We start from the raw sequence: 21,872 nt of genomic DNA, 5'->3' as shown, positions 1-21,872 counted from the left end.
AGCAGCTTTATTTATAATCACCAAAAGCTAATTTCAATGTCCCTCCATTGAGTAATGAACACACTGTGAGACATCCACATAATGGAATACTGCTCAGCAATATGAAGGAATAAACTGATATTATAACACAACAACGTAGCTGAATCTCATATGAATTATGCTAAGTGAAAGAAGCCAGACTCAAACAGCTATACACTATATTATTTCATGTATATGACACCCTAGAAAAGTGTTTAGGGACAGAAAACAGTTTAGTTGCCAAGTACTGGGGGTTGGGAGCGGGACTGACTACAAAGGGGCAGCAGGGAATTTTGGGGGGTGATGGAACTGCTCTATATTTTGAATGTAGTGGTCATACAACTATATGCATTTGTCAAAATCACAGAATTGTACACTAAAAAGGGTGAATATTACTGTATGCAAATTTTTCCTTAATAAAAAATTTTTGTTAAGTTATGTAAAACTAAAAGAACCCCCAAACTACTGACATGCAAAAACCTTAAAATAAGAAAAAGTGGCTAAGCCCATTTTGGGAAGTAAGGTCTAAACCACCTTGTGCTCCATGAGGCAGATTAGTCTCATGTTTGTGTCTGTTTGGTTTTACCTTTCTGGTAGTAAAATGAGAGTACATTTGACTGCCTAAAAATATACTTTAAAAAATAAACCTACTCTAAAATATTTTGTTAATAACAAATGCCCACTAGGTCATTAACTCAGTGAAATCCATCATCCTACATTCCCATCCGCTCCCTTTAGCCTCTCAACATCTTTTTAATATTTAGACTATCTAAATACCATGTCAAAACACTCTTCATCTCTAAATTTCATCAATTTATTTCAAATTCTCTATAAATTTTACTTTTCAACAAGATCTGTTTTTCCCTTGATACTTCTATCAGTTATATCCTTAGCTCAGCAATTTTTCCCTGTCACCTTAGTCCAGGTCCTTATCCCTTGCTCTTACCTAGTCTTCTAGATTTCAGTCTACCTCTACTTTCATTGATCCTACTTATGGCTGACTATTTGATCTACTCAAAAGGCTTTAGTTTCTCATTTTTTTCCTGCCACATTGGGTCTGCCCCCACCCAATCAGTTTTCCAGTGGAAATCCATCCATTGAAGGATATTTTAATGGGACAGAGGGGAAAATCAGTTTTACGCTTTAATATTACTCTCACAGAAATGTGAAAAATGGGTTTAGATTATATTATTAAAAAGCTATTCAGTATCAATATCATTTAGGAATGTTAAGCAAAAATAGTTCAAGAAAAATCTAATTGGAAGAATTTGAGATGATCTCACCGAACACTCGGCAGAGCACAGATTAAATTAAAATTAAGTTTAGGGACTTCCCTGGTGGTCCAGCAGTTAAGACTACACACTCCCAAGGCAGGGGGCCTGGGTTCAATCCCTGGTCAGGGAACTAGATCCTGCATGCTGCAACTAAAAGATCCCACATGGTGCAACTAAGGATCCCCAATGCTGCAACTAAAAAAAAGATCCCACACTCGGCAGTGAATATCCCACGTGCCACAACTAAGACCTGGCACGGCCAAATAAAAAAATAAATAAATGGTTTTTTTTTAATTAAGTTTAAAAAGTTAATTGCATCATACTGTTATCCATAGTGGCTGTACCAATTTACATTCTCACCAATAGTGTAAGAGGGTTGCCTTTTCTCCACACCCTCTCCAGCATGTATTATTTGTAGAGTTTTTGATGATGGTCTTAAAAAACTGAAAACAGAGCTACCATATGATCTGGCAATCCCACTCCTGAGGATATAAACCATAATTCAATAAGATACATGCACCCTAACGTTCACTGCATCACTATTTATAATAGCCAAGACATGAAAACGAACTAAGTGTCCACCGAGAGATGAATGGATAAAGAAGATGTGGCACATATATACAATGGAATACTGCTCAGCCATAAAAACAGAATGAAATAATGCCATTTGCAGCAAGATGGATGGACCTAGAGATTATCATACTAAGTGAAGTAAGTCTGAGAAAGACAAATATCATATGATATCACTTATATGTGGAATCTAAAAAAATACAAATGAACTTATTTACAAAACAGAAACAGACTCACAAACATAGAGAACAAATTTATGGTTACCAAAGGGGAAACGTGGGAAGGAGGGATAAATTAGGAATTTGACAGTAATAAACACACTACTATATATAAAATAGATAAACAACAAGGACCTACTGTATAACCCAGGGAACTATACTCAATATTTTTTAATAACCTATATGGGAAATGAATCTGAAAAAGAATATATTATACATACACATAAACTGAATCACTTTGCTGTACACCTGAAACTAACACAACATTGTAAATCAACTATACTTCAATTTAAAAAAAAAAGTTAATTGCATCAAAGACACAATGCCTACACCACAAGCAGCAGTTACCAAACAGCAACTAATGCATACAAAACTCTGATAGATACACATTAGTCTTGAATAGCTAAATTAATACCTTGCCACTCAGTGGGTGTACTTCTGACTAGGACTTTCTGCATAACTTTTAAGATTTCTGGAAATGCAGAGTTTCAGGCTCTCCCCCAAAATTCCAGTCTTTGGGATTTTAACAAGATCCCCACGCGATTCCTATGTATATTAAAGTTTGAGAAGTACTGGCCTAAAACAGGAGTTGGCAAACTCTGTAAACAGCTAGCTAGTTAATGTTACATTTTGCAAGCCATTAGGTGACTGTTGTAACTATTCAACTATGCCGTTTACCATAAAGATAAGAAGGTCAATACATTAAGAAGGTATAATTAAAGATGTATAGGGCTTCCCTGGTGGCGCAGTGGTTGAGAGTCTGCCTGCCGATGCAGGGGACACGGGTTCATGCCCCGGGCCAGGAGGATCCCACATGCCGCGGAGCAGCTGGGCCCGTGAGCCATGGCCGCTGAGCCTGCGCGTCCAGAGCCTGTGCTCCACAACAGGAGGGGCCACAACAGTGAGAAGCCCGTGTACCGCAAAAAAAAAAAAAGGATGTATATACACCTAGGAACAGAGACCCAAAATACATAAGGCAAGAAAATGAAAGAATTGAAATGAGAAGTACACAATTTAGTTAATTTTAATGGAGATTTTCAATATCACTCTCTCAGAATTAGAAAATCAGCAAGGATATAGATACATAAACATCACTACCAACCAACACAACCTAGCTGATATTTATGGAACACTTTAATCAACAACATCAGGAACTTACTCTTTTAAAGTAAACATGATGTATTCTCGAGAATACCACATGCCAGGCTACAAAACAAGTCTTAATAAAAGACTAAAATCAAACAAACTATGTTCTCCAATCACCTGGAATTAAATTAGAAATCAATAATAGAAAAAATGTGGGAAATCCCCCAAATATTAAACTATCACACAATAAACTTTTAACTTTAACATAGGTCAAAGAAGAAATTGCAAAGAAAATTAGAACGTATCTTGTGAGACAGCATAGTCCTGTTTCAAGGATAGATATACAGGTCAATGGAACAAAAAAGAGAGCTCAGACACTGATTTTGGACAAAGGTGCCAAGGTAATTCAACATGGGAAATGATAGTCTTTTCAATAAATGGTGCTGGACCAATTAGAAAGCCATATTAAAAAAAAAATCCTTACTTCATACCATAACAAAAATTAACTCAAAATGGATCATATACCTAAATGTTAAAACTAAAATGATAAAGCTACTGGAAGAAAACTATAGGAGAAAAATCTTTGTGACCTAGGCCTGAGCAATGAATATCTTAGATGTGATCCTAAAAGCACAGCCCATAAAAGAAAAAGTTGGGGCTTCCCTGGTGGCGCAGTGGTTGAGAGTCTGCCTGCCGATGCAGGGGACACGGGTTCGTGCCACAGTCCGGGAAGATGCGACATGCCGTGGAGCGGCTGGGCCCGTGAGCCATGGCTGCTGAGCCTGCACGTCCGGAGCCTGTGCTCCGCAACAGGAGAGGCCACAGCAGTGACAGGCCCGCGTACCACACACACAAAAAAAAGTATCATTAAAAAAAAAGATAAGCCACACACTAGGAGAAAACATTTCCAGATCATATATCTGATAAAAAGGCTTGTATTCAGAATATAAAAAGAACGCTTAAAATTCAATCATAAGAACTTCTGCTGCCAGTGTCCTTGTCCCCGCAATGAGCCACAGCCACCCACTGCCTCTGCAGGAGACCCTACAACACCAGCAGGATATCAAATCCCAAACAGGAGGGCAGACTGGTTCTAAAGGGGCTGATAGACCGCCATGTGGCTGACAGGGTCTTGGTGCTCCGGTCGGGTGTCAGGCCTGAGCCTCTGAAGTGGGAGAGCCGAATTCAGGACACCTGACCACCAGAGACCTCCCGGCCCCAAGTAATATGAATCAGTGAGAGCGCTCCAAGAGATCTCCATCTCAATGCTAAGACCCAGCTCAACTCAACGACCAGCAAGCACCAGTGCTGGATACCCCATGCCAAAAAACTAACAAGACAGGAACACAACCCCACCCATTAGCAGAGAGGCTGCCTAAAATCATAGTAGGTTCACAGACACCCCAAAACACACCACTGGACACAGTCCTGCCCACCAGAAAGACAAGATCCAGCCTCATACACCAGAACACAGGCACCAGTCCCCTCCACCAGAAAGCTTACATAACCCACTGAACCAACCTTACCCACCAGGGGCAGACACCAAAAACAATGGGAACTACGAACGTGCAGCCTGCGAAAAGGAGACCCCAAACACAGTAAGATAAGCAAACTGAGGAGACACAGAAATATGCAGCAGATGAAGGAGCAAAGTAAAAACCCACCAGACCAAACAAATGAAGAGTAAATAGGCAGTCTACCTGAAAAAGAATTCAGAGAAATGATAGTAAAGATGATCCAAAATCTTGGAGATAGAATGGAGAAAATACAAGAAACGTTTAACAAGGACCTAGAAGAACTAAAGAGCAAACAAACAGTAATGAACAACACAATAAATGAAATTTAAAATTCTCTACAAGGAATCAATAGCAGAATAACTGAGGCAGAAGAACGGATAAGTGACCTGGAAGATAAAATAGTGGAAATAACTACTGCAAAGCAGAATAAAGAAAAAAGAATGAAAAGAATAGAGGATAGTCACAGAGACCTCTGGGACAACATTAAATGCACCAACATTCAAATTATAGGGGTCCCAGAAGAAGAGAAAAAGAAAGGGTCTGAGAAAATACTTGAAGAGATTATAGTTGAAAATTTCCCTAATGTGGGAAAGGAAATAAGTCGAGGATACGCAGAGTCCCATACAGGATAAATCCAAGGAGAAACACGCCAAGATACATGTTAATAAAACTATCAAAAATTAAATAAAAAGAAAAAATATTAAAAGCAGCAAGAAAAAAACCAAAAAACATACAACGGAATCCCCATAAGGTTAACAGCAGATCTTTCAGCAGAAACTCTGCAAGCCAGAAGGGAGTGGCAAGACATATTTAAAGTGATGAAAGGGAAAAACCTACAACCAAGATTACCCAGCAAGGATCTCATTCAGATTTGACAGAGAAATTAAAACCTTTACAGACAAGCAAAAGCTAACAGAATTCAGCATCACCAAACGAGCTTTATAACAAACGTTAAAGGAACTTCTCTAGGCAGGAAACAGAGAAGGAAAGGACCTACAATAACAAACCCAAAACAATTAAGAAAATGGAAATAGAAACATACATATCGATAATTACCTTAAATGTAAATAGATTAAATGCTCCAACCAAAAGACATAGGCTGAATGGATACAAAACCAACACCCATATTTATGCTGTCAACCAGAGACCCACTTCAGACCTAGGCTGAATGGATACAAAACCAACACCCATATTTATGCTGTCAACCAGAGACCCACTTCAGACCTAGGGACACATACAGACAGAAAGTGAGGGGATGGAAAAAGATATTCCATGCAAATGGAAATCAAAAGAAAGCTGAAGTAGCAATTCTCATATCAGACAAAACAAACTTTAAAATAAAAACTATTACAAGAGATAAAGAAGGACACTACATAATGATCAATGGATCGATCCAAGAAGAAGATATAACAATTGTAAATATTTATGCACCCAACATAGGAGCACCTCAACACCTAAGGTAAATTCTAACGGCCATAAAAGAGGAAATTGACAGGAAGACAGTCATAGCAGGGGACTTTAACACCCCACTTTCACCAACAGACAGATCATCCAAAATGAAAATAAATAAGAAAACACATGCTTTAAATTATACATTAAACAAGATGGAATTAAGTGATATTTATAGGACATTCCATCCAAAAACAACAGAATGCACTTTCTTCTCAAGTGCTCATGGAACATTCTCCAGGACAGATAATATCTTGGGTCACAAATCACACCTTGGTAAATTTAAGAAAATTGAAATCGTATCAAGTACCTTTTCTGACCAAATGCTATAGGACTAGATATCAATTACAGGACAAAATCTTTAAAACATACAAACACATGGAGGCTAAACAATACGTTACTTAATAACCAAGAGATCACTGAAGAAATCAAAGAGGAAATCCAAAAGTACCTAGAAACAAATGACAATGTGGACATGACAACCCAAAACCTATAGGATGCAGCCAAAGCAGTTCTAAGAGGGAAGTTTATAGCAATACAAGCCCACCTTAAGAAGCAGGAAACATCTCGAATAAACAACCTAACCTTGCACCTCAAGCAATTAGAGAAAGAATAACAAAAAAACACCCAAAGTTATCAGAAGGGAAGAAATCATAAAGATCAGATGAGAAATAAATGAAAAGGAAATGAAGGACACAATAGCAAAGATCAATAAAACTAAAAGCTGGTTCTTTGAGAAGATAAACAAAATTGATAAACCATTAGCCAGACTCATCAAAAAGGTAAAAGCCTCAAATCAACAGAATTAGAAATGAAAAAGGAGAACTAACAACTGACACCACTGAAATACAAAGGATCATGAGAGATTACTACAAGCAACTCTATGCCAACAAAATGGACAACCTGAAGAAATGGACAAACTCTTAGAAAAGCACAACCTTCCGAGACTGAACCAGGAAGAAATAGAAAATATAAATGGACCACTCACAAGCACTGAAATTGAAACTGTGATTAAAAGTCTTCCAACAAACAAAAGCCCAGGACCAGATGGCTTCACAGGCGAATTCTATCAAACATTTAGAAAAGAGCTAACACCTATCCTTCTCAAACTCTACCGAAGTATAGCAGAGGGAGGAATGCTCCCCAGCTCATTCTATGAGGTCACCATCACCCTGATACCAAAACCAGACAAAGATGTCACAGAAAAAGAAAGCTACAGGCCAATATCACTGATGAACATAGATGCAAAAATCCTCAACAAAATACTAGCAAACAGAATCCAACAGCACATTAAAAGGATCATACACCATGATCAAGTGGGGTTTATCCCAGGAATGCAAGGATTCTTCAATATATGTGAATCAATCAATGTGATACACCATATTAACAAATCGAAGGATAAACACCATATGATAATCTCAATAGATGCAGAAAAAGCTTTCAACAAAATTCAACACCATTTATGATAAAATCTCTCCAGAAAGTAGGCATAGAGGGAACTTACCTCAACATAATAAAGGCCAGATATGACAAACCCACAGCCAACATAGTCCTCAATGGTGAAAACTGAAACCATTTCCACTAAGATCAGGAACGAGACAAGGTTGCCCACTCTCACCACTACTATTCAACATTGCTTTGTAAGTTTTAACCACAGCAATCTGAGAAGAAAAGGAAATAAAAGGAATCCAAATTGGAAAAGAAGTAAAGCTTTCACTGTATGCAGATGACATGATACTATACACAGAGAATCCTAAAGATGCTACCAGAAAACTACTAGAGCTAATCAATGAATTTGGTAAAGTAGCAGGATACAAAATTAATGCACATAAATCTCTTGCATTCCTATACACTAATGATGAAAACTCTGAAAGAGTAATTAAGGAAACACTCCCATTTACCATTGCGACAAAAAGAATAAAATACCTAGGAATAAACCTACCTAAGAAGACAAAAGACCTGTATGCAAAAAACTGTAAGACACTCATGAAAGAAATTAAAGATGATACCAACAGATTGAGAGATAGACCATGTTCTTGGATTGGAAGAATCAACATTGTGAAAATGACTATACTACCCAAAGCAATCTACAGATTCATGGAATCCCTATCAAACTACCACTGGCATTTTTCACAGAACTAGAATAAATAATTTCACAATTTGTAGGGAGACACAAAGGACCCCAAATAGCCAAAGCAATCTTGAGAAAGAAAAATGGAGCTGGAGGAATCAGGCTCCCTGACTTCAGACTACACTACAAAGCTACACTAACCAAGACAGTATGGTAGTGGCACAAAAACAGAAATACAGATCAATGGAACAAGATAGAAAGCCCAGAGATAAACACATGCACGTATGGTAACCTTATCTTTGATAAAGAAGGCAAGAATATACAATGAAGAAAAGACAGCCTCTTCAAAAAGTGGTGCTGGGGAAACTGGACAGCTACATGTAAGAGAATGAAATTAGAACTCTCCCTAACACCATACACAAAAATAAACTCAAAATGGATTAAACACCTAAATGTAAGGCCAGACACTATAAAACTCTTAGAGGAAAACATAGCAGAACACTCTATGACATCAATCACAGCAAGATCCTTTTCGACCCACTTCCTAGAGAAATGGAAATAAAAACCAAAAAAATGGGATCTAAGAAACTTAAAAGCTTTTGCACAGCAAAGTAAAACATAAACAAGATGCAAAGACAACCCTCAGAATGGGAGAAAATATTTTCAAACAAAGCAACTGACAAAGGATTAACCTCCAAAATATACAAGCAGCTCATGCAGTTCAATATCAAAAAAACAGACAACCCAATCCAAAAATGGGCAGAAGACCTAGGTAGACATTTCTTCAAAGAAGATATACAGATTGCCAACAAACACATGAAAAGATGCTCAACATCACTAATCATTAGAGAAATGCAAATCAAAACTACAATGAGGTATCACTTCACACCAGTAAGAATGGCCATCATTAAAAAATCTACAAACAACAAATGCTGGAGAGGGTGTGGAGAAAAGGGAACCCTCTTGCACTGTTGGTGGGAATGTAAACTGATACAGCCAGTATGGAGAACAGTATTGAGGTTCCTTAAAAAACTAAAAATAGTACTACCATATGACCCAGCAATCCCACTGCTGGGCATATACCCTGAGAAAACCATAATTCAGAAAGAGTCATGTACCACAATGTTCACTGCAACTCTATTTACAATAGTCAGCATGTGGAAGCAACCTAAGTGTCCATCGACAGATGAATGGATAAAGAAGATGTGGCACATACATACAATGGAATATTACTCAGCCATAAAAAGATATGAAATTGAGTTGTTTGTAGTGAGGTGGATGGACCCAGAGTCTGCCACAGAGAGTGAAGTAAGTCAGAAAGAGAAAAGCAAATACTGTAAGTTAACACATATATATGGAATCTAAAAAAAAAAAAAAAAGGTTCTGATGAACGTAGGGACAGGACAGGAATAAAGATGCAGACATAGAGAATGGACTTGAGGACACAGGGAGGGAGAAGAGTAAGCTGAGACGAAGTGAAGAGTAGCATTGACATATATACACTACCAAATGTAAAATAGATAGTGGAAAGCAGCCGCATAGCACAGGGAGATCAGCTGGGTGCTTTGTGACCACCTAGAGGGGTGGGATAGGGAGGGTGGGAGGGAGACGCAAGAGGGAGGAGATATGGGGATATATGTATGTGTATAGCTGATTCACTTTGTTATACGGCAGAAACTAAGACACCATTGTAAAGCAATTATACTCCAATAAAGATGTTAAAAAAAATTCAATCATAAGAAGACAACCCAATTTAGATCAAAAAAAGATCTGAATAGACACTTCAGCAAAGGTAAGTGAATGACTAATACACACATTAAAGATGCTCAACATCATTAGTCATTAGAGACACGCAAGTTAAAATCACAATAAGATACCACTCCACACCTATCTCAAGTAGATAAACTTTAAGAAACAGTTGACTGGAAGGTGAAAATCTGGAAACTGTCTTAAAATTATCTTTGCTGACAGACTCATTGGAAAGCTTCTGTGTATCTCCAGTAGTACACACACCATGTTTAAGACCACTTGTATGAGAAAACAAGAATTTGGTGACTTACAAAATATTTGGTTTCAGGATTTGATGATTAGAAAGGTGTCAAGCATGAATGAGGCTGATTTGGAAATGAAAAAAAGTCGGGCTGGGAAAGGAGCTAACAGGAAGGAGAGAAGAGAGGAAGAGGAATGAGAACTCCTGGTAGAGTTCTCATCCATCATCATCTTTCTAATAGTCCCTAGCACTGGCAAATAGAGTAAGATATCCTCAGGCAACACCCATGATTTTTTCTTTTTAATCATCTGGTTGACTCCCACACAGGCTCCATGCCCTAGCCCACAATGACTAAAATGTACCATTCCCAGGCAAGTCTCCACATCGCCTCTTCAGACACTCACATCGACAAATCACTCTGCTGCAACTGGTGCAAAGCAGAGAACTGCACCAAGCAAAATTCACCTTCATTTTTGCCCTACATCACAACCTGATGTACCCAAATTACAGTATTTGTGACACTGTAATAATAATTATTGGTTTACGTGCCTTGCCTCTTCCGCCTCCCATTAGAGATTGTGCCTTCTTTAATGACGGAGACATTTTTTACTCATCTCGAGATCTTCAGCACCAGTACAGTACCTGATATACAGTATAGTCAATAAATGTTCAGAGAATGGAAGACTGATATAAACTACAGATATAAACTCTAGCCATATAGTTTGAATGTCTTTGTCTACAAAAGACCTTTTTTTAAAAAAAAAAAAAAACATTGTGGGAAGCAAACGTATTGTAAAACTAGTTTTTTCTTTCTTAGGAGAGGCTCTAATCTGTAATTAAGAATCTGATATGTCATTATATAACTAATCACCTTTTCCATAAAATCTTAGGAAAATGACTATATAAAAGAAATATAATGAGGAGATCAATGGAGTAGACAGAAGCTAGGTAACCTAGTTCTGGCTAGTACCGGTGACTCTGGATATGTTTTCTGGCTTTCAGTTTCCTCGTGTGTAAAGTGAAAAAATTAAGGAACAATCTCTAAGCACCCTTCAAATGTTAATATTCTAAGGATCTTTAATCCATGAGTGTTTCATTAACAATAAGAAGGTAGGAGGCATGTCACATGCTGAGTATTCCTAATATTCTGGTTCTTCTTGCTAGAAAGCAAATGAAATTATCCTGTCAATATTCATTCAGTACTTCAATTCCAGGAACAAAATTAAGTAAGTGCCCCACCATCTACTTCTGAAATCAGGAACTTGACCTTTCAATTCTAATAATTCAACTCTTGAAGCAAGCATTTAATCACATATCATAGGTACTGACATAATAAACAAACTGTAAGCTTACCTGCCAGGAAACTGCTCCCAAAATTGCTGTTGCAAGAAGACTAAAAAAAACTAACTGCTCTGAAATTAAGCAAAAGTGGCGCATCCCTTTGGATGCCATGATTCTATCTAGGTTATTGTTATCTACCCTGTGAGTAAAATATACTTTATGGCAGTCATTTAATTTGGAATGGAATCCCCAAAGAGTTAAAAGAAAAATAATATGGCAAATCATCCAGAATATTCCAAAAATGGAAAAGCCTGGTATTACAAAATACCAGAGATGAGTGTCTCTAAGTTTAAATGCTGAAAGAATGAAAAATGTAAGCTCAATCATCCCAGTGAAAACAACAGAAAGTCTTCTGCAAATTCTTCCACGGTACAAATAGGGTTTCCACCTTTCAGTCACTGAAAGTCCACTAAAATAAATGTCAAGGAAAGGATCAGTTATCAGGCAAATAAAAAAACATGCAAAAGCAACTGGATTTTGGGGAGTTTCCAATGTGGAGAAAAACAGCAAGACTGCAAAAATAACTAAGTTTGGAATAGCTAGAAAAGACTTCATTCTCAGGTCAATAATCAGCATGGCCAAAGCTACAACAAGTAAAATGACACTCAGAGACTTTTCCACCAACATAGTTGTGCTGGCAATGGCAAATCCAACAAGTTCCAGAAATTCAACTGTGGTTAGTAAGGTGGGTCGATGACGGACATAACCAGAAATTCTCTCCACCAAAGAGCATAGTATCCTTAATACTATGGAAGTTAGAAGCAAATATTTGGTTGATTCTTCTTTCACATCATTTTTAAACGATGAATTATCAAGAAAACACAGGAGGCCAAGCAAGAATCCAAACCAAAGATTGGATAGACTTAAACTTGCCGCTTCCATTGAAAAATAATAATAGAGTATGCTGGCAATTCCAAGAACAAAAAGACCAAGAATAAAAATTACCAAAATTAAGGAATTTGCTGTTTTTTCCCATCTTACATAAAGACCTAAGCATATAGCAACCAGTAGATTAATTCTGGCTAAATAGCCAAGATAACGCACTGAAGAATGCATGTTCACTTCTCTGTTTACTTCTTCCAGTCTTGTCATTGCTAAATAGAGACAATGACTAAAGCAATAACGCAGTGATTTACACATTAATCTGTCAATCTGGGCTTTCTCCCCACGTTACAAAAATTAACTGCTTGTATTTCATCCAGCAAATCCAATGTTTCTGTAACTCCTACTTCAGCATTTTCTCTGGTGGAATTTGTTTGTTTGTAGTGATCTAAAAAGAAGAAAAAAATATTTCGTTGTTAATTTTATGTAATTTGCCTTTCACATGTATCTTCCTTATACAAAATAACGAATAAGTGAGAAATAAAGTTTGTTCTGAAACCCAGCTTAAAATGTGACTTGTGTGTATCTTTTTTTGGGGTTTTTTTTTTTTTTTTTGAGGTACGCGGGCCTCTCACTGTTGTGGCCTCTCCCGTTGCGGAGCACAGGCTCCGGACACGCAGGCTCCGGACGCGCAGCCTCAGCGGCCATGGCTCACGGGCCCAGCCGCTCTGCGGCATGTGGGATCTTCCCGGACCGGGGCACGAACCCGTGTCCCCTGCATCGGCAGGCGGACTCTCAACCACTGCGCCACCAGGGAAGCCCGACTTGTGTGTATCTTAATGCTAATTGTCTCTGGCTTAAAAACTCTGCAGTTTATCCAAACAAAAATGGAGATTTTTTTCTACTCATCCTATGCTAGGATTGTATGACTAAGTCACCATCAATGAAACTGTTTTTCCAGAGATGGTGAGGAATTCACATAATTCATTTTTACTCCGATATGTGGTTTTTCAACAACATGCAAAGATGAGATATTCAACTTAGCTTAGATGTAGCAGATGCGTCTGGCACAATGGAAAGCTACTCAATTCTTAAATGAAACAAGGGACCTCATCATTACCTCTAATTTGAAAAGCAACAGTATCCAATAATAGCAACCATTACTACCTGCCTAAAATCATCTACATCTTTTTACCAGTCACCTCTAAAATGCGATGAAATCTTAGTCTAACAGTGTTTAATAAACTTATTAGAAGTTTAACTGTATTAAAGTTACTCAGTCACTGAAGTTGATCCATAGTTCTCTCTGTACTTTTTCCTCTACTAAATTACTTTGATTATCAAACCTACAATCTTTGTAGCAAACCAATTCTGGACCTTTCTAGTCAAAACTGTAAAGTTGGAATGCTGACCAATATTTATTGTAAGGTAAATTTTTAAAACTATAATTTTACTTTTAAAAAGTTACCACAACAATTATTTGTCAAAGGACCCAGATAATTATTTCAATCTTAAGTGCCCCTTCAAGTTGCACTTCAAACATGATGTAGTCAAAAAATGATTTAACTCTCTACTACATAATTCTTCAAATTTTCTAGTATGCTATTTCAGAAGAAATGATCCATGCAATGGCTCAGGGTCACACTGAATATCCATAGAGAACTCAATCAATAAAAACTCAAAAAGTAACTAGTTTGTGATCAGCTTATTTATACTTTCTAATAGCAGGACACTAAAAGAAAGACCCAAGATAAATATGAGATAACTTGGAATTAACTCTTAATTACCCATTTCGCTGGAAAAGAATGTCACCGGGTGACAGCTTTAGGGTCTCTGGGAGGTTCCAAGTATTATTAGTAATTTACATGTTCAACATGTATATTTTTTACAGCTAAGTTTATTTAATTAACTAAGAATGCTAATTTTTCCTCAATTACATTTTCATTCAATCATTTCTTAAGAAACCACACACCACTAAAGAAAATATCTTCCTTGGTATATTTAGGTTTTATCTTTTTACTTAAGAAACTGATAGTATCTAGAGTGCATTGCATTTTTTAAAACATTACTTCTATGTGCTATATAATCATTCAACAAATATGTTGGAATATATGTCCTCAAAAGGTCGATGGTACAGTCTGGGCTCAGATGATTGAACACTGTTGGAGAAAAAAAAATCACACACCAGACTAAATGGTTGCCACTCAACTCATGAGACATAGTTCTATGTTTCTCTGGTCAACACACTCTCATTCTCTGTGATTATGCAAACCTCTTTTCCCTATCCTCAAATCTCTGACATCCACTTCCCACCAAATTCTCACCAGATGACTTTGCCTCCAATGAAGTCATCAGCAGGGAGTTTACCTGAGTTTCCAACACCACAAACTCACCTCTATCTACAATTCCTGATTCAAGAAAGGAAGGCTGTCCCTTCCCTATCTAAGGCTACATCTTTTAGCCACACACGTATCCCTTCCCCTCTGCCTCTTCCAGAACTTCACACTCCCTCCTCTCTCTTTAAACTCCAACTCTTCTCTTATCCATTGACACAACCATTTGCAAAGCTCTTTTTAAAAAATGATACCAGGGCTTCCCTGGTGGCGCAGTGGTTGAGAGTCCGCCTGCCGATGCAGGGGACACGGGTTCGTGCCCCGGTCCGGGAAGATCCCACATGCCGCGGAGCGGCTGGGCCCGTGAGCCATGGCCGCTGAGCCTGCGCATCCGGAGCCTGTGCTCCGCAACGGGAGAGGCCACAACAGTGAGAGGCCCACGTACAGCAAAACAAAACAAAACAAATCAAAAAATGATACCAAAAAAAAAAATACAGAAACAACAAACAAAACTAAACAATCCTCACTAATCCTCATCTCCTCTTCCAAGTTCAATCTTCGGTCCTCTTGACAGCCAATATTTGACTGCTTTACTTCTCATACCAACTAAACAGTGGTTTCCACCACACAACAAATTGCTCTGCCAAGTTCTAAAATAACCTGCAAATTCCTAAATCCCATGGGTTTTTTTCACTCATTATCTTGCACATTCCTCAAACAACCTTTGATGTTTTTGACTCCTTTCACCTTCTGAAACCTGCCCTTCCTTTAGCTTCCAAAGACCAGACTCCAGATTTTCTTCCTAACTCACTGATCTCTCCTCTCTGTCTCCTTGCAGGGTTTTCATTCTGAATCTATCCTTTGGATGTTCAATCCCAAACCTAGGCTCTTCTCTCACTATACACTTAAACACATATATATTAACCTACCTGACAGAAATAAAAGCACTAGCTCGGTTCTGCACTGAGGTAAAAGCTTAGAAAAAGGTAAAGGAAAACACGTAAATAATAAAGTACAGCACATTCATAGCATGGAATATATGCAGCCACCCTGTTATAGGCCAAAACCAACATGACAGAATATTATTTTTAAACAGCTAATCTACAAAAGTCTTTTCCCATTCTGACCTTCTTCAAAAGACAAACAGCCTGAATCAGAGTAAAAACAAAGCACTGCAAACTTTTTCAGTGGGTCTGCCATCACTAATGATTCAGTGGGAAATTCCTTGAGAGGCAGATAAAAAAGGAGCACAGAAGAGTCAATCTGAATACAAGACAAGTTAACCAACAACTGCCAGAGTCTGTTTTATAAAATCCTATGTACTACTCTAAACCCTCTTCTCCTTCACCACCTGTATGTAATCGTCACCCAAGTCTTGTCCACTCTTTTTCCTGCACACCTCTTAAATGTATCTACCTCTTTTCATCCTCAAGGTCACAATCCCAGTTCTGGCCACCATCATCTCATGGTTGAATGTCTCCTTGCATCCACTCTTGCCCTTCTCCAAGAAGTATCTTTTTTAAAGCCAAAATTTGTCATATCATTCTGTTACGTAAAAGCCCCCAGCAGCTTCCCATCACTCTAAGCAACAAAGTCTAAACTCCTTAAAATGCCTTATAACACGATCTCCTCATTGGATATGCATAACTCTCCTGCCTCATCTCTTACCATTCTTCCTCTTGAACTTGTATTCTAGCCATACCTTTCTGAACCATACTAATGCTATTCCCTCTCCAGGTGCACTGCTTTCCCTCCTCTTGGCCCCATCCCAGTCCTCACACCTGGCTCACTCCTATTCTTTACTCTTTATGCCTCAGCTTAAATGATTTTCTTAGGGCAATCACCTTGACTCATTTATATGATCCATGTACTTCCTCTGTAACAGCAAAATATTGACCATCAACTGTTGAAAATCTGCATTCCCCATTAGATCAAAAGGTCTCTGAAAGTCTGTCTTCGATACTGTACACCAGTATTGAATACTGTTTAGCAAAAAGTACTGTTTAGCAGAAAGTTCGACACCAAGTAGGTATTCAACACGTACTTGTTGAAGAAATAAAGAGTGATGCAGAAATAACTATATTTAACAACAATGCCAATCAGTTATAGGGCACGTATTAATATACAAAGAGTAAACAAGTTGTCTAATTGGTTTGCTTCTCTCTCGGACTTATGCCAGCCTTCACTTAATTCATCCAAATTCCTCCAGACCGACAAGTTCTCTTTCATGTCCTACTTCTAGGGAATCCAAGACACACTATATCACGTGCAACGTCTTTAGACTCAGAAACTATTTCCGTCCCATCTAGGGGAAGTGTCAAAAGCTGAAAGAACATACTGAGCACCCAGGGTCGGGGAATTCCAGTGCTTCGGTTCTATGAATTCATGATAATAACTCTTTGGACCCATCTCATACAAGGAGAATGGCACCTCGAATACTAAATCCCTCAGCAATAGGGCAGCGATAACAATTCTTCTTCCATTCTGCCTCCTCCTAGCAAGATGTGGGAGGCCCAAGAAGAAGCCTCGCTGTTGTCGACCATAACCCAGCTCAGTGGGGAACTGCTGGGGGATACGGAGAGGCGCCCCGCCTTCCATCCTCCACCCCACACCATCAACTTCTCTCCGGGCAGGTATCCCTACCTCCGCCCCAGGAGGCCGGCTGGGCGGAGCTTGGGGCCCGCACCACTCTGAGCCCCGGGCGGTGACTGTGCCCAGGTCTCACCGCCTCGCCAGTGACCCCCTCGCCCACCTACCTGACTCGGCCGCTGCTACCAACTCTCTCAACCCTCGGAGTCGGCGCTGGGGCCAGCACGGTAAAGGGAGGGCCCTTGCGGCTGAGCCTGCGACTCGGAGTGGGGAGGCGGGATTCCAGGGGAGTCGAGGGCCAGAGGCCGCACGCTCTAGCACAGGCCAGTCTCGTCGGAAACTTTCTCCGTTACTGGCCCGGTTACGGCCGCCATATTCCCGCCGCCGGATCCGCGACGGTACGGAACGCCGCCGGGGTCAAGCCACACAACGCGCTTCCTCCCTGAGAGCCGGCCCAGGCCCTGCCCCCCTCCCCGCCCAAACCCTCCGAGCCGCCGCGGACCCAGGTGCGTTCGGCGCTGCGCGAGCGCAAACGGCCCCACCTGGGGTACAAGCTGTCGCCTTCCTGGACCTGGAATGGGCGGCGAACAGGGAGCTGGAAGACCACGAAGGATCAGGCCGACCGTGTCCATCAAGCCTCTAGGCCGCCACCTCGGGCTTGACCGAGACCGGGGCAAAGCGGCCGGGCCGGCCGGCCACACAAAAACAGTAAATACTGCAGGAGGCGTTGCTGCTCTTTGATACCTATCGCATAATATATGGCTTTGTGTCCACTGACCAGCTAAAAGCTCAAGCTCCTTAGGCTCGCCTTCAAAGCCCTCCTCGCCTCCTTTTCTAATTAAGACTTCCTTTCATAAACCGCCTGGGTCTTTACTCCGCCGACAACGCTAAGCTCCCCCAGTCCCGACCCATTCCATTACCCCTCTCCCCCCCCCACCCCGTCCCTTACACGTTCACCGGCCCCGCATCCTGAGGGTCCTTCACATTCCAGGGCTAATTCTTCTTTGTATCTGAACGCACTGAATAAACATAAGGGGATATTCCTCGGCAGCGTTTCACAACAGCTGTGGAGCTGATGATTTTGGGGTTTGAATTCTGGTTTCTCCCCTTCCTATGTACCACCTAGGTTTCTCCATCTAAGAAATGGTAACAAAACCTTCTTTGCAAAGGAAGGAAACCTTCCTTCCATGTTGTGAATATTCAGTAAAACATTTTTTTTTCTGGCATCATAAGGTAGGCCCTCAAAAAGTATGAATTCCCCCTCCCTCTCCAAGAAGCCCTTCCTGCCTGCCAGCCTTCTGTCCCTACCATAATTTTCTACTGTTCATAGCACTTAGCGAGGTCAGTCTCTATGAACCCCAGTTCCCTCATATGTAAGTAGAATGCTAATAATACCTACCTTACAGGGTTGTTGTAGGGATTAAATAAGATGATGTATGTAAAAATTACCTTAGGGCGTCCCTGGTGGCGCAGTGGTTGAGAGTCCGCCTGCCGATGCAGGGGACACGGGTTCGTGCCCCGGTCCGGGAAGATCCCACATGCCGCGGGGCGGCTGGGCCCGTGAGCCATGGCCGCTGAGCCTGCGCGTCCGGAGCCTGTGATCCGCAACGGGAGAGGCCACAACAGTGAGAGGCCCGCGTACCACAAAAAATAAAATAAAATAAAAATTACCTTAAAACCTTTACATGGTTTATCTCCTTTGGAATAAAGCACAACAGACTATACAGCAGCTTGACCTCCAACTGAAACAGTAGGGAAGGGGGCAGGGCACAACCTTTAAAAGAATGACATAGCCATAGGACATGACAAAAACTGGTTAGAACCAACTAGGTCCAAGATGGCGGAAGATTTGACTTCCAGTGGACCTTGAGCCTCATTATATGCTCATTGTAATACATCAGCGGGCTAAATGACACACCCACAGGTGCCATGACAGTTCTGAGGACAACCATAAAAGGTCAAAAAGTGGGCCATGGCCCAATTCCTGGAAATCTCCACCCCTTCCCCAAAATAACTGGAATAATTCTCCCACTAATTGGCCTTTGAAATTACCCAGCCCATAAAAACTAACCACCCCATATTTCGGGGCCTCTCGCCTTCTGAGATGACCCACACTCTTTCTGTGGAGTGTGTTTCTCTCTAAGTAAATTCACTTCTTACCTATCATTTTGTCTCTCACTGAATTCTTTCTGCAAGGAGACATCAAGAACCTGAGCTTCTTTAAGTCCTGAGACCAGGTGTGTGATCTCAGCTAAAAGACCATGGGTTCAGGTCCCAATCTGGGTTCCGGCTGGGTTGAAGTCCCAATCTGAGTTGCATGATTTTACCACCACACTCCCCCAACTCTGCACCCTAGCCTGCTTCCATTTCCTCAAATGCAGGGACATGTCCAGTTTTGCTCACCATTAAATAGGCCTACGTGGTGCCTGATATATAGTTGGTACTTAAATATTTGTTAAATGAAATAATAGAACAGAGTAGGTCCTCTCCTCCCACTTATTTTCTATTAGTGTCTTCTATCTTCTTGTTCTATTTCCCCTAACAGAGTATGAATTTCTTCATTTTCATTTCATAGATGGTGAGGGGTTGGAGTGGACAGCACGTCTATAAGTGATGAAGCACCCTCAGACTCAGATTCCTCATTTGTAAATGAAAATTTTGTGTTTGATTCTCTCCAGACTCCTGTCTAACTCTAAATTCAATCAGTACCCAGCTCCCAAATCTGTAACTCTGTTTCTCTGTTTCTCAGCGTCACATTTCCAACTACCTGCTAGATGTTTCTACTTGAATATATTGTCCTCACTTCTAATTCAACTTGCCTTTGATGGATTCCCACCACCTGCACCCTGTTTCCATGTGTGGTGAATTCTCCCCTGTTGACTGAAAAAAATGCACAACCTAAAAGTTGAGAATTATGTTTTATCTGGCAGACAAAACAGAGGACTTAAGCCCAGGACACAGTCTCAGATTGCTCTGAGAGACTGCTCCAAAGAGGTAAGGGAGAAGCCTCGATATATAGGAGTTTTCACAACAAAGACCAAGTAATCGGAATTTCAAAAGATTAGTGTTAATTAAAGAAAACCAGACATCTCAAGTTAATGAATTTAACACTTTTCTATGTATGGGAAGATGCAATAGTCTGGGCTTACTGAAATCATTTCTTTGATATGTACATCAGCTACCTTGAGCCAGTATCCTGTGTTTTCCCATCCTGAGTCTCCTCAGGTCTCACCTTCCGGCGGTGGGGAGGGACCTGTAATTTGATGGCTGCAACATTCTTTGTTTACTGACATGGCAGCCAACATTTTTCACTCACACCCCCCAACCTTACAAGTCTAGTAGCTGAAACTGAAATGCCAAGTATTTACTCAACCAATCATGAGCACCAGCTGGAAGCTATTGACTCAAAAAAGCAGGCACAGAAAGCTATGCTCCCTGGGTAACTGCAGGAATGCAGCAAGGTAAGCTCCTGGGGCAGTAGTGAGAGTGGTGATGGTGGCTGTGAAATGGTTAATGTGTGTGGAAGGCACAGAACAGGCAAGACTAAAAGAAAGTAACAGGGCTATTAAAGCCTATTTGCTAAAACAAATAATACTATGTGTTATATCCCTACTATGTGATAAGATTGTATTACTTGTTTTATATAAATTGTTTTTAAACCTATCTTCAACACAGCAAAATGTGTGGATTAAGAAATAAGTCCTGAGGAAATTTGCCCAAGATGTCATAGTATTTAATGGTGGAAACCTATCTGGATATAAAGTCATTGGGCAGTAGTTGGAATAATGTATCCCTTACACAAATTAAGAAACTGCTGGAGTACCACTTCTCTTGTGGAGTTGAAAGATATCAATTAGCTAAGTCTTCCTTTTTAGTATGTAGTAAAGGTAATGATGGTTTACAAACTTATTTTATTGGCAATGAGAGAGAGGTGGGGATTGGATGTCACAGAGACATGGTGAGAAAGGATCTGAGATTAAGATACAAGAAATCTAAATGGGTAGGAGTAAGCAAGCGGGGGGAGGGGGGAAGTTACTTAGTATTGATCTAAGCTATATTTTATACAAACCAATTCAGACTTTTCTGAAGTATAAATTGAGCTATATCCTGATTCTGAGAATACATTAAGTAATAAACAATATAAAACAGACCTAGACCTTCTCCCCTCCCCTGAAAAAAAATTCATAAACTAAGTATTGGCAGTGAAGCTGTGTCATCTCGCTTGCATTCTATAAAGTAAAATGAATTCATCTGCAAATATTTATTGATCACCTGTTTGTGCAAGGCACTTTTCTCAGCTGAAGATACAGAATAGGATGGAAGAGGGCCTTGCCCATATGTATAGACAAACAAGGAAAAGGATAAACTTCAGATAGAGTGATGCAGAGACTACTTTAGATTATGTGGACTGGGGAGATCCTCCTGAGGAGGTGACATGCAAGCTAAGATCTGATTAGCAAAAATCAGCTAGCCGTGCAAATCCAATATAAGAGGGAGAAATTCTAGGCAGAGGGACTAGCTGTTGCAAAGGTGAGCACAGGCTTGGTTCTCCCTTGCCCCACCCCCAGGGGGTTAACATTGAAGGTGAAGGAGA

The 21,872-nt window shown here is 40.1% G+C and overlaps 1 protein-coding gene across 2 annotated transcripts in view; it reads right to left on the bottom strand.

The window, feature by feature from the left end:
* Positions 1 to 18,000, bottom strand: part of TMEM168 (transmembrane protein 168) — a 59,589-nt gene extending 41,589 nt beyond the window's left edge. Inside the window, exons 1-2 of one of the 2 annotated variants that reach the window (XM_032643550.1) lie at positions 17,446 to 18,000; positions 11,547 to 12,804 (exon numbers count right to left, since the gene is read on the bottom strand). In XM_032643550.1, coding sequence (XP_032499441.1) covers positions 11,547 to 12,674 — 1,128 coding nt within the window. In that variant the 5' untranslated portion in view covers positions 12,675 to 12,804; positions 17,446 to 18,000. The remainder of the gene's footprint in view (positions 1 to 11,546; positions 12,805 to 17,445) is intronic. The other variant, XM_032643551.1, reaches the window with a different exon arrangement.
* Between the last annotated feature and the right edge of the window lie 3,872 nt (positions 18,001 to 21,872).

The sequence above is a fragment of the Phocoena sinus genome, chromosome 9, assembly GCF_008692025.1.
Source record: "Phocoena sinus isolate mPhoSin1 chromosome 9, mPhoSin1.pri, whole genome shotgun sequence".
Taxonomy (NCBI): domain Eukaryota; kingdom Metazoa; phylum Chordata; class Mammalia; order Artiodactyla; family Phocoenidae; genus Phocoena; species Phocoena sinus.
This window is presented reverse-complemented; position numbering and strand designations above follow the sequence as displayed.